The following is a 22990-nucleotide window of genomic DNA, read 5'->3' as shown; positions in this document are numbered from 1 at the left end:
AAGAGAGCAGTTTATTTTTTCAAAGCAAGAGTGCTGGCAAAAATAAGGAAACACAAATGAGGTTTGATAAATTTGTACAAGTTCCTGAGGCTGCTAAGTCTATGGAGAAACCAAAATAAGCAACTGTAGCTTTCAAAAACAGGAGCTTTCTGAAATAATATATCTTTATAACATTTTCATGGAAACCTTTGAAAACTCTGTCCTGAGGTAGGGATGTAAATATAATTTTAAAAAGTTATCCATTTGGCTCTAATTATATTGGTTAACTGATAACAGTAGCTCAGACAGTGGCTGCTGGGAGCTCTTCCTCAGGTCCTTTGACAGAGGTGGAAGGAAGCCCTGGCAAGCAGCACAGGTTAAATGAAGCCCCTGGCTGAGAGGGAGGGAACACCCATGACTGAGCAGCTTATTGCTTATGTGATGAGTCATTAAACTGCCTACTGTTTTCTTCTTCAACCTCATAATCTATGGGTACTAGTTCCCTCTTCCCTTTTTTCTCCCTCCTGCCTACTCTGCCTCTTTCTGGTTCCTGCTGGGGCACCACATGGCTTCCCTTCCCTGCTGAACTGCACCTCGTCCCACGATAAATGATAACCAGTAAACTAACCAATTATCACTGGGCTTATTGGTTAAAGCCTTGTTTAACTTTTCATATCCCTATCCTGAGGATGTTGTGAAAAATGCAAAGTTAGCTGGGGTATTTTGTTTTGGGATAGATAAGCCATCCTGTCTGATCTTAAATTTATATTTATAAAAGAGAAGCTAGTTTTAACCTGAACTGTGGAAATACTGGGGACCTTACATTCTGAAGTGTTGATCACTTCTAAAACTACCCTGAGAATGGGAACTAAAGGATTCAATTTACTAACTTGATTAAGATTAATGTGAGGTCAGAATGTGTCCATGAAAGTTGTTCAATATAAAACCTACATGAGGTAATCGGACTACTAGAATAAGAGAAACTTTATTCCAGCAGTTGGTTTTCCAGTGATTTTTGTTTTGGACACAAAAACATTTTTCATTTTAGACAAGTTGGGTAATATTCTTATATAAATGAAAAGGTATGAATGTGTTCATAATCTTACAGCCAAGCTGCAATCTCTCCCTAGGAAAGAAGGATATGATGTGTTCAGTCACAGTATTTTTTTTTTTAAATTCACCTTTCCAAAAACAGCAAAGTATAAATTGACCAATAAGGTCTCTAGATTTTGTTGTCATAGGCAACTCATTGCCATAAGCAGCAGCAGTGTGTTTTAGGTAAAGGTGGTCTAACTCTGTCAGAAAAAGTCACCTTGCCAATCTGGTAAGTAATGTGTGTAGTTGCCATATTAGAATTCAAGATGGCTGCCATGTATTCACATTTTGGTCAATATTTCAGCCCCAACTAGGGTTAGAAAATTAAATTTTAGTGTTGAAACCAACATTGTACGAAGCGAGGAAATCAATTGTAACAATTCCGTTGTGGTAGCCATATTGGAGTCCAAGATCGCCAACGTATTAGCATATATGTATTAACTTAATGTAATGAAAAAACCTAGTAAAACAGTACTCTAATACTGAAACCTCATAAATTCTATCACTGAATAGTTAATAGCAGGCTGTTGTGGGATGGGGTCTCCAGGGACAGCAGTGACGCCCATAGGGTTCCGTGATTGCACCAGTCTTGCCCAACAGGCACCCTTTTCCTCGCCTGCCACGTCTTGCTGGTAATTATAATAGAGAGGCTGCCCTCGAGTTTGTGTTTGGACACGGTCCTGATAGACCCTGCTGAAACCTGTGGGTTCTTGGACCCCTTTTTGGGTCCTGCTCAAAATGGATGCCTCACAGGACACCCTCAGCCTTATGGGCTAGATGCGTGGCTCCAAAGCTACCCCTTTACCATGCCCCAAGCCTCACAGATCGTATTTAAACATTGCCTCTCTGGGGCCTTGCTGTAGCTCGGCCTCCTGTCATCACCAGGCTCTCCGCAACCCCTTTGTCTCCACACCCACACTGGCGCTGGGCTCTCCACACTGTAGTGGGCCCCCAATAAGGCCTCCTGCTCTCCCAGTAGACTCAGCCCAGTCCCCCAGTTTATAAACAGCAACCAAAAATATGAGCCCCTGGGCTATAACGTAATACAGGCAGTTCAGGGTACGCTCTGTCTCTTTAAAAGAGTCAAATTTTCCCCTAGCGCTAAGTGCCTTGTAGGCCAGGATACCTGGTGAGATGGAGCCCCTTAATCCTACCAGAACAGGCAGTCAAGCATCTCCAGTTAGCTTCCTCTATGAGAGCACCTTCTCCCTTGGCTGCTGACAGAGAACTAACCCTCTAGTCCCAACCCTGGGGCTTATATATGCTCAGGGCCCTGCCTCTTCTGGGCAGGTGACCGGCTGCAGGTGCAAGCTATTTGCCTCATTAGCCTGCTGCCACAGTAACCTGTACCTGTGGGGTTCCTGCCTAATTGCTAGGGCCCTGTGTCTAGGCAGTTTCTGCCCTTAAAAGAGCAGACACCTTAGTTAGTGCCCTACAGTACTGAAAATATGGGCCTACAGTACTGAAAACATTCACTTATGCCAACCTACTTGTTTCAGTTATATTGAATTATAGTAGTGGTTGATGGCAGTGAGTCATGGCACTCCGTAACCAGTGGCGTCCGCTAAGGCTCTGTCCTTGGACCAGTTCTCTTCAACATCTTTATCAATCATGTGGACATTGGTGCCAGAAGCGCAGTCAGTAAGTTTGCCGATGACACAAAACTTTGAGGCATAGCGTCTACACCTGAGGACAGGCTAGTGATCCAGGCTGACTTGGATAAACGTAGTAAGTGGGCGGATACAAACCTGATGACATTCAATACTGATAAATGCAAGGTACTCCATCTTGGGGGGTGGGGACGGGGGACCCACGGCATACTTATAAGCTCGGCAGTGCTATGCTTGCTAGCACCACTCCTGAAAGAGACTTGGGGGTCATGATTGACCACAAGATGAACATGAGCCACCAATGCGATGTTGCAGCTGGTAAAACAAACAAAACCCTGGCTTGCCTCCACAGATGCTTCTCAGATAAATCTCAGGATGTCATCCTCCCGCTGCACTCGGCCTTTGTGAGGCAGCAGCTGGAGTACTGCATCCAGTTCTGGGCTCTGCAAGAAGGATGTCAAGAAGCTTGAGAGAGTCCAGAGGAGAGCCACGCGCATGATCATAGGGCAAGGGAATAGGCCTTATGAAGAGAGGCTGAGAGCCATGGGGCTCTTCAGTCTGGAACAGCACAGGCTCAGGGGGGACCTGGTGGTTACCTATAAGTACACAAGAGGTGTTCATCAGGATCTGGGAGAATGTCTGTTCACCAGAACACCCCAAGGAAAAACAAGGACCAACGGTCATAAACTCCTACAAGACTGTTTTAGGCTGGACGTAAGAAAAAATTTCTTTACTGTTGGAGCCCCCAAGACCTGGAATAGACTCCCTGTAGATGTGGTGCAGACACCTACTCTGGACTTATTCAATAAACGCTTGGATGCTTATCTTGCTGGGGTCCTTTGACCCTAGCTGACATCCTGCCCCTGGCGCAGGGGACTGGACTTGATGATCTTCAAGGTCCCTTCCAGCCCTAACGTCTATGAAGTCTATGAAATCTATGAATTAAAACAGTACAATTTTTTTTAATTTCAGGATGTGGATAAGTCATATTAATAAGACATAATTCAATGGCATTAAAACACGCAGACAGATGTTCGGCTTAAGGTGATAGGAAAATGTAATATATACATATACATGTATATACATTACAATACATGTAATATATACAATATATACAAAGGGTGTATATAACATTAATACAGTGGGTAATTGCAGTTTTTCAGATGTCTCATCACTTAAATCTGTTTCTGAATCCCTGTAGTTATTGCACAGATTGTAACATGCAGTCTCATAACACTTGCAGCTGAGAGTGCATTGCACATTAACCTACTTGCATGAGCATCCTCGTCTCCATCGTTCCATCTTGTACTTGCAACTTGTTATCCAAAGTTAACCTGCTTCCCAACCACACTGGTCACGTAATAGTGATGGTAGATTAGGTTCAGGCACACTTCACCAAATGAGATTGATAATTCACTCTATGTACATGGTGCACAAGGGAGTTGTATGTAGGTGGAAGTTTATCCAGAGCTTTTCCTTGATAGGATAATTTCACTCTTAACATCCAGAAGGGTCATCAAAGATGCTGACTGCTGATACAGCAACACAACAAACTTTTCTACCCGACTGTACAAATCCTTATCAACATCAGGCCTGCTTCCTAGACCTGCCAATAGATGTAGATGTTGAGTTAACACTTTCCAAGCAGTATTCTTACATCTGTCTCATTTTGCTGCACTGTCCCATAGTTGACTTTGTACTTGAAGGTTTTCAATTTTGATTTGGGAATGTTTGCATAGAAGCTCTCAGTAGCATTTGCAGTAAGATGTTTCTGGATAATGGTGTTCACGATTTCTTCCTTTGTCACATGCATTCAGAATGCCTAATGCAGTATCTTATGGCACAATGTCTCCTGTCAAAATACATAACAGCTCATCGATGGAGACCTTAAAACAAGTGGAACTTTTCAAATTGTTCTTTTAGCAACTTGACATCATTGTCATCTCTTTTCGGTAGTGTCCTTTGTCTTTCATTATGATCAAAAGATGTTGTATTGATCCCAAATATTTGATTTACCATCTTGGTTAGTTGACCTCTTTCATTGTTGTTCAGCTCTCATTGTTGTCTAGCTGCTTTGTTGTCTCTTTCCACAAACTCAGTGTACACTGTAGGAGAATTTGCTAAATCCTTCATTTATTCAAGATATATACTGGACCCCATCTCATGTATTTGGTATGATTATGCACAGCTATCAGTGTCAGCATTTCATGAAAAGCACATACAAGTTCATGCCAGTTGCCTTCACATTCAGCTGTGATAAAGCACAAAAGAACATTGACAGTTTCCAAATAGTTCATCCAGTACCTGAACATACCTTGATGGGGGTGTTCTTCCACAAATTCTTGAAGTGAAGTGACGATTGTTGACAGACGTAATAGTTCTCTTACCACATTCCTTTCCGCTTCGGAGTCATTGTTTCTGAATGTAACAGCTATGCTACTGGGAAGTTGGTCAACAACATCATAACCTAATCCTTTGCTTGAACTGGACAACTACATAATGAATTAATTTATCAAAATATGCCATATTGCTTCAAATGTTATCTTGTGCACTCTGATAGCACAGTTTTACAATTTTCCTTTTATTATGTTGGTGGCAGTGTTTTCTGAAAATAATATACTTTCTCTTCAACAATCTTCAAGTCCTGAAGCAGTGAAATGCTGACCAATTGTTATTAGATGAACCATGATAAGGAAGCCTCCCACTCGAATGATTACTTCTTCAGCCTCTTCTGCCTGAGCTGACACAAGTTCGTTCACTTTGCAATATAATGCCTAATCAAACATTCTGACTCTGCTGTTTTTGTAGTCATCCTGCAGTTGTTTTATATCACAATGACAGTCCAAATGGTGTCATACTTGGATGCTGGTGCAGGTGCAGGTAGGACATAATACAACAATCAATGGTGGTAAAGTATCATAAAAAAGAAACTGGTTGAAACACTGTCTACCCTGGTACAACAACATTCTCCTGGTTGTCAACTGATATTCTACACACTGTCCGTGAAAGCACTGCTGACATCTGTTGATTATCTGTGTTATCAAGCTTTTCATTTGCGTTACTTACCTGTACTGTGGACAGGTGGTTTCAGTGACTTGTTACAAGTCATCTTTGCCAGAATGAGTTTCTTAAATTCAGGAAGTATATCTTTCAAGGTTCTTTTCCTTCATGTGACTTCAGTTCTTTTTCCAATTTTAACTGGTTTCAGTGGTCTTCTCTGAAATGCTACAGTTTGCATTGTATGAAATGTTTATTTTCCATCCAGTGTCTCCTCAAAAATATTAATGTTGTCCAATGAAAACTGAACAAAATGAACGGGAATGAGATTCCTTGGGATAACAGCTCAATTTTCCCAAAATTCTTTTAAGTTTTTCTCAGCCGTGGTGCTCTCAATGCAATGAACTGCCATAAGAGATGCTGCATCCAACGGCATGGAAACTTTGTACCAGCTTCTAAGATCTTGTTGTGTGATGTATCAGCAAGACAAACCCAACATGTTTTGTCTTCCTGATACAAGTGCTAGAGCGGCCAACTAGGGGCCTCTGCTTGACCTAGTGCTCACAAACGGGGAAGAATTGCTGGGGAATGTACTGGTGGATGGCAACTTGGGCAGCAGCGACCACGAGATGATTTGAGTTTAGGATCCTGAGGAAAGGAAGGGTGGAGAGCAGCAAACTAAGGACCTGGGCTTCAAAAAAGCAGACTTTGACTTGCCCAGAGAACTCATGGGCAGGATGCCCTGGGAAGCCTGTCTGAGGGGAAGAGAAGTCCAGGAGAGCGGCTGCACTTTAAAGAAGCCTTATTAAGAGTGCAGAAACCATCATGATGTGCAGGAAGACTAGCAAGTATAGCAGAAGACCAGTTTGGCTTAGCAGGGAACTTCAGTAAACTAAATCAAAAAAGGAAGCTTATAAAAGGTGGAAACTTGGGAGGGAGGAGTATTAAGAGTATTGCTTGGGCATGCAGGGATGAAGTCAGGAAGGCCAAAGCACAATTGGAGTTGCAGCTAGCAAGAGATGTGAAGGCTAACAAGAAGCGTTTGTACAATTATGTCAATAACAAGAGAAAGATTAGGGAAAGCGTGGGTCCCTTACTGAGGGAAGCTACCTAGTGTGGGGGAAGCAACCTAGTGACAGAGTATGCAGAAAAGGTTGAAATACTCAATACCTTTTTCACCTCACTCTTCATAGGCAAGGTCAGCTCTCAGACTACTGTACCTGGCAGTACAGTTTGGGGAGGAGGCGAGCAGCCAACAGTTGCTAAAGAACAGGTTGGGAATATTTAGAAAAGGTAGACATATACAAATCCGTGGGGCCGGACAGGGTGCAGCCAAAGGTGCTGAGGGAGTTGGCTGATGTGATTGCAGAGCTTCTGGCCATCATCTTTGAAAAGTCATGGCAATCGGGAGAGGTCCCAGATGATTGGACAAAGGCAAACATAGTGCCTGTATTTAAGAAGGATCCAGGGAACTACAGCCTGGTCAGCCTCATCTCAGTCCCTGGAAAAATCCAATCCCAAGCAATCCATTTCTAAGCACTTAGAAGAGAAGGTGATTAGGAACAGTCAGCATGGATTCACCAAGGCAGCCATGCCTGATCAACCTGATTGCCTTTCATGATGAGCTCACTGGCTCTGTGGATGTGATATACCTTGATTTTAGCAAGGCAAAAGCCTTGGTCTCCCACAACAGTATTGCAGGCAAGCTAAGGAGGTATTGGCTGGATGAATGGACTGTAAGGTGGATAGAAAACTGGCTGGATTGTCAGGCTCATAAATGGCTTGAAGTCTAGTTAGCAGCCAGTATCAAGTGGAGTGCCCAGGGGTCAGTCTTGGGGCTGGTTTTGTTCAATGTCTTCATCAACAACCTGGAAGATGGCATAGGGTGCACCGTCAGCAAGTTTGCACATGACACCAAACTGGGGAGAGTAGTAGATACGCTGGAGGGTAAGATTAGGATTCAGTTACCTAGACAGACTGGAGTCAGAACTCTTGTAGAGGCAGTATCTCTTATTAGATCTAGATAATTGCAAAAAAATATTAGACAAATTGGAGGATAGAGCCAAAAGAAATCTCATGAGGTTCAACAAGGACAAGTGCCAAATCCTGCACTTGGGGCAGAACAGTCCCATGCACTGGTACAGGCTGGGGGCTGACAGGCTGGGCAACAGCTCTGCAGAAAATGACCTGGGGTTTACCGTGGACAGTAAGCTGAATATGAGTTAACAGTGTGCCCTTGTTGCCAAGAAGGCTCACCACATACTGTGTTGCCTTGGTAGGAGTGTTGCCAGAAGGTCAAGGGAAGTGATAATTCCCCTCTATTCAGCACTGGTGAGGCCACATCTGGAGTACTGTATTCAGTTTTGTGCCCCCCCTCCCCCCACAGAAAGGATGTGGACAAATTCGAGAGAATCCAGCAGAGGGCAATGAAAATGGTGAGGGGGCTTGGCACATGACTTATGAAGAGAGGCTGAGGGAACTGGACTTATTTAGTCTAGAGAAGAGAAGACGGAGGGGATTTAATAGCAGCCTTCAACTACCTGAAGGGGAGTTTGAAGGAGGATGGAGCCAGACTAGGGATAGGCAATTACTTTGGCTGGGGGGCCGCTTAACCAGTTTTGGTGAGATGTCGAGGGCCGCATGGGTAGCCCCGCCCTTTGGCAGTTGCCCTGCCCTGGTCACTATCTGGGAGCCCAAGTCCCTCCCCCTAACCTTTGCCATCATAATTCCCTCCCTTTACCCTCAGAAGTACTCCTGGGAGGAGATGTGGCCTTAGAACTGGAAGTTATACCCTGTCTCATGGTCTGTATCATAAAACCCACCCACACAACACCAAAGGAACTCAGCGTCAAGAATGAAGCCTCTGATATGCATTAACCAAAAAATCAATGTTGGGTGTCATCTCTGTTGTTGCAGCGCAGAGCACTGCTGCAAGGTGGTCATCACATCAAAGATCTAAGATCTGATTTGTTAACTTTCATTACAGAAAATGTCTGCTTACATATGTATGTTGATCCAAACATGGCACAAGCATCTTCCAGACATGACCCTCAATCTTTGGAAACTTCTGTTCGTTAAGAGAGGCATAAAAGCTAGGATGTGGCACTGATTTGAGTTGTTCCACAAGCAGTGCATCACACTGTGGTTCAGTAATCTCAAGTTGGAGGTCACATGAAGCACTGTCAGCATTAAATGTGAAAGGTGCCAAAGACAAGTCTTTTTCTATCATTCAAAAATCTGTGAATCGGCAAGAAAATTCAGTGTGGAAGTCCACTAGTAACGACGTGTATTTTTTTTTTAGTTTTGATCAGAAACAGCAGTCTGCTGCAATGTAGTAAAATGGCCAAAATCTTTGCTTCCTATCTGACATGAGAAAAGGACTCCTCATAAATGACTTGATGCTGGAATGCAATTCATGAGCAATAAGCCCATTTCCTTGCACTAGTGAATTCAGATCATTCATGTAGCCCATGATATCAATGGTAAATGCAAAATCAGAGAGCCAATCTGCATCATTCAGCTGTGAGAAATACAAATCTTTTCCTTCATGTTCAAAAATGAAATAAACTCTGCTCTCGGTTCCCACACTCTTTTAAAAACTTTACCCAAATTAAGCCATTTTACATTGGTATGATACAGAACATCTGTCTGCTCAGATTCAGACTCCTCAAGCAGAGTTACAAATTGTCTGTGGTTTAATACTCTTGCTCAAATATAGTTCACCACTTTTGTAACCATGTCTACAACAATGCTTAGTTTTAGAGCACTTTTACAGAGGACCTCTTGATTGAATAATACAGTCCTGTCCTGGTTGTGGCAAGCGGTTGCCAGCTGCAAGGCTGGAGCTGCACATGGCGCAAGGAGCTAGCCAGGGCCAGCCTGGCAGCACCTGGTTCTCAGCTACAAGGTCGGGACCTCATGGCCAGTCCCATCTCCTCCCAGCAGCACAGTGTTCCTACCTGCAAGGCCAGGAGCCGGGACCCGCACAGTGCAGCAGAAGCCAGCTGAGCCCATCCTGCCTTGCAAGGCAGCAGAAGCTGGCCCAGCCTCCCTTCCCGGCTGCACACCAGGCCTGCCCCACGTGGCAGGACCCAGCCCAGTCTGTCCTGCCCTGCGCAGCAGCAAAAGCTGGCTGAGCCTCCCCTCCTCTCCCCTCCCCTCACTGGTGCGAGCCCATCCCATGTGGCAGGACTCAGCCTGTCTTGCCCAGCATGGCATGCTAGAAGCTGGTTCAACCCCAGGTTCCCCTCACCAGTGCTAGCTCGGCCCAACCAGCCCAGCCTGTTGCGTACAGCAGGTGCTGTCCCAGCTCCCCCCTTCCCCTTACTGGTGCTGACTCGTCCCGCAGCACAGCAGAAGCCAGTTCAGCCTCCCTTTCCCTTACCAGCGCCACACACCGGGCCCATCCCACGTGGCAGGGCCCAGGCCAGCCCCATGCAGTGGCAAAAGCCAGCTAAACCCCCTGTTCTCCCCACTGGCACCAGCCAGGCCTGTCCCATGCAGCAGGACCTGGCTCAGCCCAGCCCATCGCATCCCATCCCACCCCACATGACAGCAAAAGCCAGCTGAGCCTCTCTTTGCCTCACTGGCACCCAGCCAGGGCTATCCCGCACAGCAGGACCCAGCCCAGCCTAGCCCATTCTGTCCCACACAGCACAGCAGAAGCTGGCTCTGCCCCAGGTTCCTTTCACCAGTGCCAGCTCAGTCTGTTCAGTGCTGCAGGACCTGACCCAACCCATCCTGTGTGTCACAGCATGGCAAAAGCCAGCCCAGGTCCCCCTTCCCCTCACCGGTGCCGGCCAGGGCAAAAATGTGAGTTCATGGCAGCCATCTTGAATTCCAATATGGCAGCTACACATGGGCTGACAAAGTGGGGACACTGTCAGGAAGGCCAGCCATACCTTGTCATGCATGGATGGAGCCATTGGCAGCTCATTTGTGGGGCACAGGGGGACTAGCTACTCACTGCTGCACACACTTCCTGGGGACACATAGGGGGGCATGTGCCCCTCAGCTTTGTATGCAGGGTGGGGGCAGATGTGGACTGCCTGCTATAGGCTTGGGGCTCCCCCACCCTGCTGCCCTCCTCACCCTGGGGCCTCTGTGGCCCAGCCCGCAGCACCTGCCACAGCACGGCCGAGCAGAGGGTCAGGGCAAAGAGGCTTGGTGCCACCCCAGAGACCCCTGTACTGCCATGATGAGGCACCCCCCGCCCACCTGGCAGCAACGGGGGCGGTGGCATGGAGTTGTGCCCCCCCCCCATTGCTACTGGCTGGGCATGGGGCGCCTTGCCATGGTGGTGTGGGGCTCTTGACAGCTGCACTGAGCCTCCCCACTCTGATCTGCCCTGCCATGCCAGGTCCCACCCCCAGAGGGATGGCAGCAGGGGGCGGAGCCCCAGGCCCACAGCTAGTAGCCCGCATCTGCCTCCACTCACCACCCCCAAATGGCTCCACTCCAGCCATGCCACCTGTGTGGGAGGGGGAGCTGGGCTCCATGCCCCACTCCAGTGGCAGGTGGGGCTCAGATGCTGCTAGGGGGGCAGGGAGCTGTGGACTTGGCTCCGTGGCAGTTGGGGGCCTCCTCCAGAAAGGCTGGGAGGGCAGGGGGAGTGAATCCTCCCACAGAAGGGCTGTGGCTTGGGAGTGAGGGGCACTGGTAGGGGTGGGGGGGGCTGTGGGTTGGGGAGCAAGGGGCACCAGCAGGGCCAGGGGGTTATGGGTTGGAAGTAAGTGACCACCACTAGGGCAGGGGGATGGGAGCTATGGGTGGGGAGTAAGGGGCACCAACAGGGCCAGAAGCCTGTGGCTTGGGAGTCAAGGGTGCCAGCAGGGCTGGGGGCTGTGGGTAGGGAGTGAGGGGCATTGGCATGGGCGGGGCGCTGGCATATCAGGGCTGCTTAATGCCACAGAGCAGTTAGGGGAGGAAGACCGCTCATCAGGATGCAGGTTCAGCTGCAGCTAAGGGGACAGGGGGAGCTCTCATTTTCCATCATAAAAAACCTAAAATCAAATGCCATAATGTATAGGTATTTAGAATATATTTTATTATACCGATTGAGGCACTGGTAGGCTTCCAAATTGCTTAAAAATTGTAAATATATCAATAAAACATTGTGTTCAATTGATTTAGTGGTGTTTCAATTTAATAGCAGAAAAACACAGATTTGGGGGGGTTTTAAGCAGAGAGTTTGGAAATTTTTATCAGAGAATTTGCGATTTTTAAACAGAAAAACAGGATTCCTGCAGATTATCAACATGACTATTCTGACACAGGGGGACCATTTCTATCTAAAACACTGCTGTCTTTTCTGGCAATGAGTTGCCTCTAAATTGATACCTTTACCCTTCTTTTTTACACTAAAAAAATGATTTTGGATACAGCAGCTCTTAAATGCGGTGTTTTAAATGGTGATGAGACGTACTTTGAAGATATGTGAATACTTTTAAATATCTTGAGAGGATTTCTTGGTAAAATTATGAATCCATCTCCAACTACTACAGATGAAATTGTCTCATATGGGAAAACTTAAACTTTTTTTTTAATCTGAAAGTACCATCAGAGAAGCTAAATAAAACGTATAATATTGCGTGTATAGATGTGACAGTACTAGAAAATGAGATGTTTTGGAATTCATATTGGGAATTTTTATACTATATACGTTTGAGTAACTTTGCACTGTACGAGGTATAAATGTTTAATCCTGCAATAATCTATTATTAATGCTGTTCAACCTTTAGTTGTCTATTATTAAAATATTATCTTGTCTCTCTTCATATTAAATGCCAAAATAGAACAAATCTGCATATGCTTTATTAAAAATAGGAATGTCATTTTCATTTCCAATTTTTTTAATGAAATGTACTATTGAGGGACTAATCACCTCTTTTGAGTCAAGTGCTGTGCTGAGAGAAAGTACTATGAAATCTTTCTTTAATGCAGCTATGTCCAGGATAATATCTCTAGGAGTTTGCTGTTCAAACATTAGCTGTTTTCAGATTGAATTAACTGTGCCAAGATAGTGATGGCTTTTTGATCTATATGTGCAAATGAAGATTGGAATTCAATTTATTTCCACTTATGTACAGTGCCACTTCATCTGATACCCTTTTTTTGCTACCCATTGTACTTGTTAGGATGTTGTACATACAGCAGGGGTAGGCAATCCTGGGCATGGGTGCCTGGCAATGGCATGCAAAGGCATTTTACTTGGCATGTGTGCCTTAGGGCAGGCAGTGGGGTAGGGGCCAAGGCTGTGCTACCACAACAGGGATTGAGCCTTTCCCAGCTCCCCTGGCATGCCATCTTACAAGTCGAGGTTGTGAGTGTTTTTTGGCACTTTTCCCCAAAATGTTGCTGACCCCTGTTGTAAGGTATTCCATTCTGTCAGCGTTGATGCAGTTAGTTTGTCGTGTGTCTTATTCTCATGATTTTTTTCTTTCCAAAAGACGACAGCCTTGTACAGTCTCTGAAGTTTTCCAGTTTTGTTGGGTGCTCTTTGTTTATGCAAAAGGTAAGAGATTTGGGAAGTTTATGACATTTACTGTGAACTTTGTTAGACTTTAATACAGATGACATATGATGAAAAATTGAGAGGCCCATGGATTTTGGATAAGCATCAGAAAGTTGTTTAACATAGTGAATTTACATAACTAACTGTTACAAAATAGGCCTTATGTCATGCTTCCCTTGTCTTTACTTCCCCAGCTATAATTCCCCAGCTCTCAATATTTTACCACATATTGAGGTCAAAGATTGGCTTAGTCTGGTGAACTTTATGGTGGCTGCACTTTCCAATCCCTGGCATTCTGAAGCTTTCATACTACATCTAGAAAAGGGGAAGTCCCCAGAAATGTTAGTAGATACATGTTTTTGTGTGCATGTGGATTTGAAATATAAACAAATACCACTGGGGATTAAGATCAGGTCAAACTCCTCTTCTTTTTATAGCCACACAGACAATATTTTGTCTGCTTTATAAGCAGCAGAAAGAATAAAACCACAGATGTTGGATTTCCTTCCTTTAAACGTAGGAACACCAGTTACATGTGTTACTAATAAAAAAGGCTCTGTAAATATTGGGCATCTCTTACAGAAGAACCATCTCCTTCATATTTACTTCCCCACACTCGGGAATACAAATTGCTGCTTTTACAACTCACAGTATGATCTCATATTTGTCCATAAATACCATATTTACTGGAATCCAAGACAACTCCCCAATAATTAGATTCTATACATGCAGAAGTTACATTTGTTACAGTTTTTCCCTATGTATAAAATCTAATTATTGGGGCATCATCTTGGTTTAGTCACCCCCTCCACTGCAAGGGGGAAGGCTGTAGGGGAACCTGACCCTTGTCCTCTGCTCCCTCCCCCCGTACACCCCAATGTGTACAGCCTATCCCAACCATCTCCTGCCCATCACAACTTACACTCTGGCTCCAACTCTGTGCCCCAAGCTGGATCAGAGTGAGAGGCAGATGGTAAGCCGTGGCAGAGGCTGTGGCTGTAACTCTGATTTCCCCCTGCCATGTTAAATGGGGAAAAAGAGCTCATCTTGGATTTGAGTGAATATGTACTTCAAAATTCAGTTTTAAAATTTGAAACATTTTAGCCTTTTTCTTCTCGTTTTTAAAATGTGTGTGCAGTTTTACTACATCACATAACCAGTTGTACTTACTTGTTCTCTTCATGTCAGTCAACCCAGTGTTCTATATTCTTACTTCTCATTTGTAATATTTCTGTATGTTAGCTTTGTACTGTGTATATTTACTAGTTATTCTGAATGAATTTGCACATATTTTTAATTAAAATGAGAAATACCGGTTAATGGTTGTACAAGTAGGCCTTTGGTAATGTGCATTTGTAATCCACTGCTTGCATGGTATGTAAAAATACCTTCATTTGTTTGTGACCAGCTGTAGCATGTTTGGGCAAGTTACTTTCCTCTTGAGCATTTATAAAACTGATTTGTAATGCAAATGATTTTTTTCTCATCTTTCATTCAAAATCCTGTCATTGTGCTTCTAAATAAATAAAAGAATGAAGCCTCAAGTTTTCCTTATTAAGATTCCTAAGGGAAGTAATTCTATGCAGTTACTAAATCTTCTGTTGAGGAGAGCATAGTATATCACAACCTGCATATAACTTTTAACAGTTAACTATATAGAATCTTTTGGGGAACAGTTTATCTTGATTATCAATTTTAGGAATAAAAGACCTGAAGGAATTAGTAATAAAATATATTTACCCTCAGTATATGTGTGATGCCTGTGTCACGCTTGCTCGCTCTCGCTCTCTCACTCTGTGGTACCTCTGCTTATTTAGTGCCATATTAAATAAGAGCCTGGATGAAAAAGTGAGTTCACTTGTACTCCATACAGGTAAAGTGGAGGCAGTGCTGCTTGTTCAGTGAAGCAAGGGTGATGCTTACACTCTTCTTCTCTGAAAGGTGGTTCTTCTACAGTTACACCTAGGTAAATTCAGTTAACTGTAATCCATAGTACAAACTCGTATGTTTTACTTAAGTTTTGCCCAGGAGTTCATGCATAGATATGTTTCTGTTTCTATGTGATCTTAGAGAAATGAGTGTCACTTTAGGTTTCAATCTGGTTGGGTAGTCAGCTAAATTTTATACTGATATATCTACCTCTATTAAAATTTGCAGTTTCATTCTATTTATTTTGACAAGATGACAGTGCTGTGGCATTATTGACTAGATTGTTTGAGATAACTGCCAGTTAAAAATAAATAAATAAAATAACCACACCCACAAACTCTAAAAGTTTTCTTTCTGTACTCATTTATATCTACTAGGGAGGAAAATGTTTTAGAAGCCCCATAATAGATCTTGCAACTTTGAGGGGATCCATTTTTAAGCTCATTGGAGCATAAGCTTGCTAGTCACCTGTGGGGAAAACCTCCCATGTACAGCATCATATATTTGATGGCAAAATTATGCCCATGATTTGTTCAAGCATAAGTGCTAGTTGACTTGTTCTCACTAATTACTTGAGAACTATCAAAGGAAGTTTTTCCTTTGTCCTAGGAACTGCAGGAAGAAAAAACATGAGGTATGTGGTTTAATTAACAGGTCACAGCCATAACTTTATTAAGTCACCCACCTGAGAATAAGCTGCAACAACTTGGCCCTTGTAGATAATCTTTTTCTTTGTACTACACCACCTGTTTGAGTGCTGCTCCCAATGTTATTGTTAGAACCCCAACATTCTCCTTTTATATAATGATTAGCACTAAGGTGGCTAGGAAGGATTGCCTCTTTGCCATTTCTAATGTTTGGAATATTGTAAGCATCGGGAGATAGAGATTGTACCATTCTGTGCCAAAAAGAAGAGTTAATGCCTAACATCTGGAGTCTCAATGCCCTTTAAAGCTAGCTACCAACCAACCTGGATTTTCCAGGATACTTCCAAGTTTTGGGACTGGATTCCAATGACTCTTTAACAGAACTTTCCTGAAACAGACATTTGAAAAATTGGCCCCAAGTGACTATGAGGTAGCCTTCTGATCATAGGTCCTGGATGAACCCCTGAAACTGCCTTCCATACTTGTGTTTGAGGTGCTGCTAGTCATCTGTGGAGTATCTGGGGCTTTGCGCCCTGAAAGTTGTTTTGTTTAAATATCATTCTACATTGTTTATACATGTCTTCTCCCAATGCATTTCCAGTTCTACTTTATTAGTGAACTGGAACCCCTATTGAACAAACTATGTGCACTGGGCACGTGTCAGATTGCAAGAAACTTTACTATCAAACTTGCATTTTGGCTCCCTGAGTGGATTGGGGGGAGGGGACAGGGAAGGGGAACCACCAGCCCAGGCCAATCTGGCATTAAAGAAAGAGTTCCTTCCCAGTCCTCTTCAAGTCTGAAGGGGAAGATCTTTTCTCAACACAGAATGACACCATTGCCTTCCTCTAGGTTTAAATACCTTCCTCTTGGATGCAGAGGAAGCAATATAGTTAAGTGGCATTTTTCTGTCCCATCAGCTAGATCTGGATTTCTCTTAGGCCCTCTTCTCCTCAAGCAACATGAGTGGGTAATCCTTGAAAGGCCCAAAGGTTTAGTTTCCCCTAGCCAAAACCTCCCACCTTTGAAGCTAGATAAAGAGGAATGCCTGCATTTCATTTGCTACTGCTGTATTTGGGCTAATACCTTTAACTAGATGCTGACTAGTTTAGCACATAGTAAGCAATGCAAAAATTGTAGCAGCACAGACATTGAGTATTATGGGCACTAAATTCTCGTTTTTTGGGGGGTTTTTTAATGAAAAGGTAATTCACTCTGTTTTGAGGGTAGACAGTTATGCTTATCATAGCAACCGCACACTGATGACAAGTTTGGGCTTGTCTGGGTGACATGTTTCCCAAGCCCTCAGACCATTGTTTTCAACTTGCTTTTCCACAACAGAAAATACAGCAGAGTTACTTGGCTAAATGTTTTTTTTGTCTGGTACAGAGTAAGTTAGCAAGTATTTTTATTTGCTTTATAACATTACCACCAAGTTGTTATAACCTGCTATTGTTGCTTCAATTCTGTTTGACAGAGAACATCTCTTGAAGGCATTTGTTTTGCTATTTCTTTACATTGTAGAGCTTTGTTTTTCATTGCTTTTAAATCTTGTATGGGGGTGAGGGGAGCGGCGGATAAAGGTTTGTTTGAAATGATGCTGACAGGGGAATACAGTTTGGAAATACCGCGTGTGCTTTTGACTGTTGTGGTACTGTCTGATTATATGGTCCAGCTCTAATTCTATTATTCAGACTTAAAACCCATGGGAGGAAGGTTGTGAGGTGGGGGTTAAATATTGTGATATTATCAACATTTTTGATCATCTTTGCTTACATGTCATGTTCTGATATTCAGTGGCATGAGCATGTCTCTGTAAGTAGTGTAAAATTAGATCATGTTTCATTACACCTTCAGTACTCCATTTTTATTTAAAATAGTTGCTTTAATTAACTTCATGAGTTTAAACAACAGTCAGTGAACAAAGAGAAAATTTTAATCTAAACATTACAGTGACACTGTTATATACAGTTTCTTTCCCCCTCCCCACTTGGTTATATTCCATTTTCTAGTGGCTCTTGGCTAACATGTCCTTTAACTTTATTTTTGGTATTATGCAGAAGCTTTATGCTTTCAGCATTTGAAGTATTACTTGTTAGCAATATTTCTTACATTATGGGGATTTTTTTTCCCTTACTCATTTCTTAATTTAGAATTATTAGCTTTTACAAATTCTAACTTAATAAAAACAGAACTAATTCAGTAATTTCCTGCCCACAGCTATATTAAATGAGAATGTATTGAAATAAGCTTTGAAAAAAAGGTATTTTTCCCTTGCAAGTTCTTTTATCCATAGAAAATAAAGCATATAATAAGTCAGACCACTCTTTTGAGGTTTAGTATGGTTGAAGTTCTCTTCAAGATACCAAATAGTCTGTTTACCAATATTTATTTTGTGAATATGTAAAGTTAATTGTAAATATTTCTATGCATGATGTAATTAGATTTCAGTAAGATATTTCCAGAACAAGGTTGTTTTGTATTCTAGACACAGAATAGTTGTCAGTATACAAATAGAGTACTTAAGGAACCTTTCAATCAAACACCTCACTATTTCCAGGAGATTGAGAGATATTAGGGTATAGCCAAACTAAAACCTTTTCATCCATCTTAAATGTATATTCTTCTTCTTTTATATTATTCACTTGCTACGTATAAAAGTTTGTTTCAAGTAGTATTGCAGGATTACTCCAGTCTTGAAATTTCATTCTGTAAATGACCATCATGGAGCTAGCTCTCGCTGCTTACAGAAGTCAGCCTCCATGGTAGTTCCACCAGCACAAGGGGAGGAGGCTTGGGACAGTATCACAACCTACAAAGGCTTATTGAAGACATAAGGATTCCAATAAGGGAAGTCTGTTAGATGTGCATATCAGGCCAAATTGGAAGCCTGGGAGGTTACCTTGAAAGACCTGAACTGTAAAAAAAATTGATGCATCTGTATGATGTATTCTGTCAAGTATAGAAGAAGATAGATAATATTGATCTTTTAGTGGTGTCTTATGAAATCTAGAGATCACCACAAATTAATATATATTTTAAGAAATTCCCAGGTTTAATTAATGTATCTGCACCTGAAATAGATGGACAATTCAAGTCATTACCCTGGGAAAAAAAACAAGTAGTAATTTAACATCAATTGCCTGGTATGGCTACCAACTTGAAAGGGGAAAAGAAAATGTAAAACCTGGATGTTTTTCATTAGCATGATAGAAATCAAAACTGATAGTATTATATTGAGTTCCCCAAGTTAAAAAGTCAATGTAGCAAACAAAACTAGTTAAAAGAATATTGTAATAAGATGAACGAAGTGGATAAATTGCTGATTTATTCTTTTGGAATGAAAAATAAAAAATTTAGCAAACCAAAAAAAGTTTAACAAACCAAAGGTGAAGGGGTAAATAAAGAAATACTAACTTTTTAATATTACTACGCTCGCTCTTTAATTGGACATAGTGGCTGTTTGCAGATGTTTTAAAAAAAAGCAGCACTTTAAACTTGCCGTGCTCCCACACTGAGCCCAGCACAAGCCCAGAAGAGGCATTTTGTTATTTGGACCCAGCTCGCCCACTGTCTGTATAGATCGGGTACTTTAGTGGGGTTTTTTGGTGCTTTTATGTGATAGATGATTGAATTAGCTTTCAGTGAAAGCGCCAAAAAGCCCAGCTAAAGCATCCAATCTATACAGATGCTGTGGAGCCACATCCAAGTACTGCACTGCTACTTCCAGTAAAGTGTGTTTTTCTTGTTTTGGGTTTGTTTTTGTTTTTTAATGTCTGCAAGCAGCCAGTGAGACAAGTGTAGAAACTCTAAAAGAATAAATCATGTAGCCAAAAATAACAAGTACCTTGAGAACAGATTAAAAGAGCTTTTTAATAGACAGCTAACATTTTCTAACTTTTGAAAGTTGATAAAAACTTATTCAATTAAAGAGCTCCATAATTTTCATCCAGCTCTTATTTTAATAGTTTGAATCTTGGGGAAAGTCCAGACTTGAATTAATATACAGCCGAATTATTTAAACCTTTTAAAATTAAGATGACCCTGGTTATGCAAGATCTTTGCTGAAATTTTAGTTAAGGGTAATTTAAAAAATAGAGGGCAAGCTAATTTTATAAGCAGGGATCCTGGTTTTCTCTGATCTAAAAAAAGTCTTCAATTTTCAGATGATAAAAAGTAACCCCAAATCCACATTTTTCCGTGATTAAAATGAAACAGTACTAATATCTATCTATCTATCTATCTATCTATCTATCTATCTATCTATCTATCTGTATATCTAATTTAGTGGTGTTTCATTTTAATCACGGAAAAATGTGGGTTTGGGGTTACTTTTTTAATTCGAAAATTGGGGATTTTTTTTTTTAACAGAGAAAACCAGGATTCCTGTTTATAAGTATCCCTTCATCTTTTCAGTGTATCAGAAATGTACACATTTAATAATTATGCCCAGAGTTAGCAATCTAAGTGGAAACTGTGATTAAATAACTGACTTATAAAGGTCATCCAAACATTATCTTAAGTGTATCTTTTGGTAATAACCTGACATGCACTGGAATATGTACATCAACCTGGACAGATGGAAGAATATTGCCTTATCACTTAATACAGATCAGTCCTTCAGTTTGAGTAACTGTCTGTTTTTAATGGGCTGCCTCAAACAATTTGGATATGCCTCCCAATTCAAAAAAGATGTCAATGCTCAGAATTAACATGTATAAACCACAGATGATCCTCATGTTGGTCCCCATGCCCAACAGGTCTTCCTCCAAATTCTAGTTTCCCTCCCTCGCTCACCTGCCATATGTTGATGTTCTGTCATTGGGCAAATCCCTGGGCAGAGTGGCCCCTTTTCACTGGGAGCTACCCCCCTCACAACTAAGATATACTTCACCTCCCCCCCAAGGTTCTTCTGATGCAAGTTTCCTTATAGCTAGCTGGTCCTCCTTCCTGTAATCCTTTAGCATATGTTACCCAATCTGATAATTTTCCTGTGTTAGCTTCTCTAGCCTTCTCTGCCAAGAACTGTGTCCTCTTTTATTGCCAAGGCACTTCCCTTATATCCTTCTAAGGGGCAGGCTTCAGGCCTGATTCTTGAAGGGCCCTTTCCTTTAGTCCTCATGATAAGAACTAGGGCTGTGCAAAGCTTCAGTCACTGATTTGGTTTGGCGGAGATTGAGCCTGATTCAGCAGCCAAATTTCTGGATCTGAATTGAATTAGGAGACCCTTTAATCTCTCCAAATCAAATTGGAACCCTCCCAATTGATTTGGAGCGATTCGGAAAGATTTGATGATTCAGACATAGACACAACTTTAAATATTTTTCTACATACCTCAAGGTACCAAGCGGCTTATGAATGCTGAGACACTGGGGCAGATGGAGTGTCCCATGGGAGTGCGGGGAAGTCCCCCAGTGTGCCCGGCAGACCTGGAAGATAGACCAGAAGCACTTCCAGTCCACTTCTGGGTCCACCGGGGGGCATGCGGGGGACCCCACCCCCCGGCTGGGTGACTGGTGCTTCCTGGGTCTGGGGGGGGGGGGTACATGGGGGCACCCTGTGGCCGATCACTGGAGGGGGTCCCCCTGCACACTTGGCAGCGAACCAAGAAGTGAACCAGAAGCACTTCCGGTCCACTTCTGGGTTTGCTGCCGAGCGCACAGGCCCTCCTCTTCCACTCCCCCTCCCCCCCACCCCCCCCAACACTCCATGTGGGACACTCCATCCACCCCACCTTCGCAACATTCACTAGCTGCACCTGGTGCCTTGAGATATGTAGAAAAAACATTTAAAGCTGTGTTTATGGCCAAATAGCTAATTCTCCGAAGCAGCATCGAATCTTCATTGGATTCAGCCGAATCAAATCAGGACAGTGATCCAAATCAACTAATCGAATCACTGTCCCTGATTCAGATTTGGATTCGTCCCGAATTGAATACAGCCCATTTTGAATACCCCTAATAAGAACCAAAGGGGGTTTTGTTGCAATGTCCATAATCTAATTCTTATCAAGCACTTCTGTGCTTTATTTGCTCTATTTCTGTCAGATATTAATGAGTTTAGTCGCCAGAATTATATAGGTTTAATGTATCAGTCTGTACTATGATTCTAGAATAAATTCAGGCTTGATGTTTTTATCAGAATTCTGAAACTAACCTATTATTGTAAACTAACCCCTATTTTTCTAATAACAGGTAATTTTCCAATGATCAGTGATGATTTAGTCAATTCCTACCATCTCTTGCTATGTGCTTTGGATCTAGTGTATGGAAATGCTGTCCAGTGTCCAAACCGCAGAGAACTTCTGAATCCTAATTTCAAAGGTAGGTTGAGAAAAATAGCTTTTCATGATCCAAGGCAATGAAAACCGTTAATTGCTTGTGTATGATTATGGAGATTAAATCCTGCATCTTATCTTGAAATCTTATCTTGTTGGGTACTGTTTAATGTTTTCCTGCAGTAGTTTAGCTTAATATTTGTGATTAGCGTGAACTCCTGATGTGTAGATGTGTACCATTTTTTTCAGCATTATTTCACTAGTTTTTAGAGCTTGGAATTGTTTGGTCAGTTTTCCATTATAAACAATTTTGGTTTCTGTATATGTAATTATATAGTAAAACATTTTTAATCTGTGACACTGAGGAAAAATAGTTTTTGATAAAGTTATCATATTAAGCTGACATGCTAAGATTTAGTGATTCTTTTCAAGGTATACAATTAGTTTAAAATATCCTGTTAGTATCATGGTGTGTTTAATCTTTTTATGTGTATATTTAGGAGGGATTTATAGAACCAAATATCTCACACTTTTTTTTTTTAACTACAGGCCTGCCTGAAGACTTTCATAGTAAGGATTATAAACAGTCTTTGGATCCTCCTTGCATCATTGAAAAACTCTGCTCTGTACATGATGGCTTAGTTTTGGAAGCCAAAGGCATAAAGGAACATTTTTGGAAGCCATATATTAGGAAACTTTTTGACAAAAAGGTTTGTCTTAAAAAATTTTTTGTAAGGGGAAATCTGCCAGATTTCCTGGTTTGGAAAGCACTGGGGAAGTCAGGTTTTTGGGTGCCCTTCAGGTCAGTTTGTGCATGAAATCTTGTCTAATATCTCTCTCAACCATATACTTAGTCCGGTAAAAGTTATCTCCCAAAAACTTGGCTTCCTGCTTATTTCCAGAATGGTCATGGCTACAACAACACTGCTGTACTAGAGTACTA

At 42.2% G+C, this 22990-nt stretch overlaps 1 protein-coding gene across 2 annotated transcripts in view; it reads left to right on the top strand.

Annotated features, from left to right (window-relative positions):
- Positions 1-22990, top strand: part of RBL2 (RB transcriptional corepressor like 2) — a 48070-nt gene that overhangs the window by 5484 nt on the left and 19596 nt on the right. For both annotated transcript variants that reach the window (XM_059713791.1, XM_059713792.1), the window contains exons 4-6: positions 13130-13194; positions 21965-22093; positions 22597-22757. In XM_059713791.1, coding sequence (XP_059569774.1) covers positions 13130-13194; positions 21965-22093; positions 22597-22757 — 355 coding nt within the window. The remainder of the gene's footprint in view (positions 1-13129; positions 13195-21964; positions 22094-22596; positions 22758-22990) is intronic.

This window comes from Alligator mississippiensis, chromosome 10 (assembly GCF_030867095.1).
Source record: "Alligator mississippiensis isolate rAllMis1 chromosome 10, rAllMis1, whole genome shotgun sequence".
In the NCBI taxonomy this organism is placed as follows: domain Eukaryota; kingdom Metazoa; phylum Chordata; order Crocodylia; family Alligatoridae; genus Alligator; species Alligator mississippiensis.
This window is presented reverse-complemented; position numbering and strand designations above follow the sequence as displayed.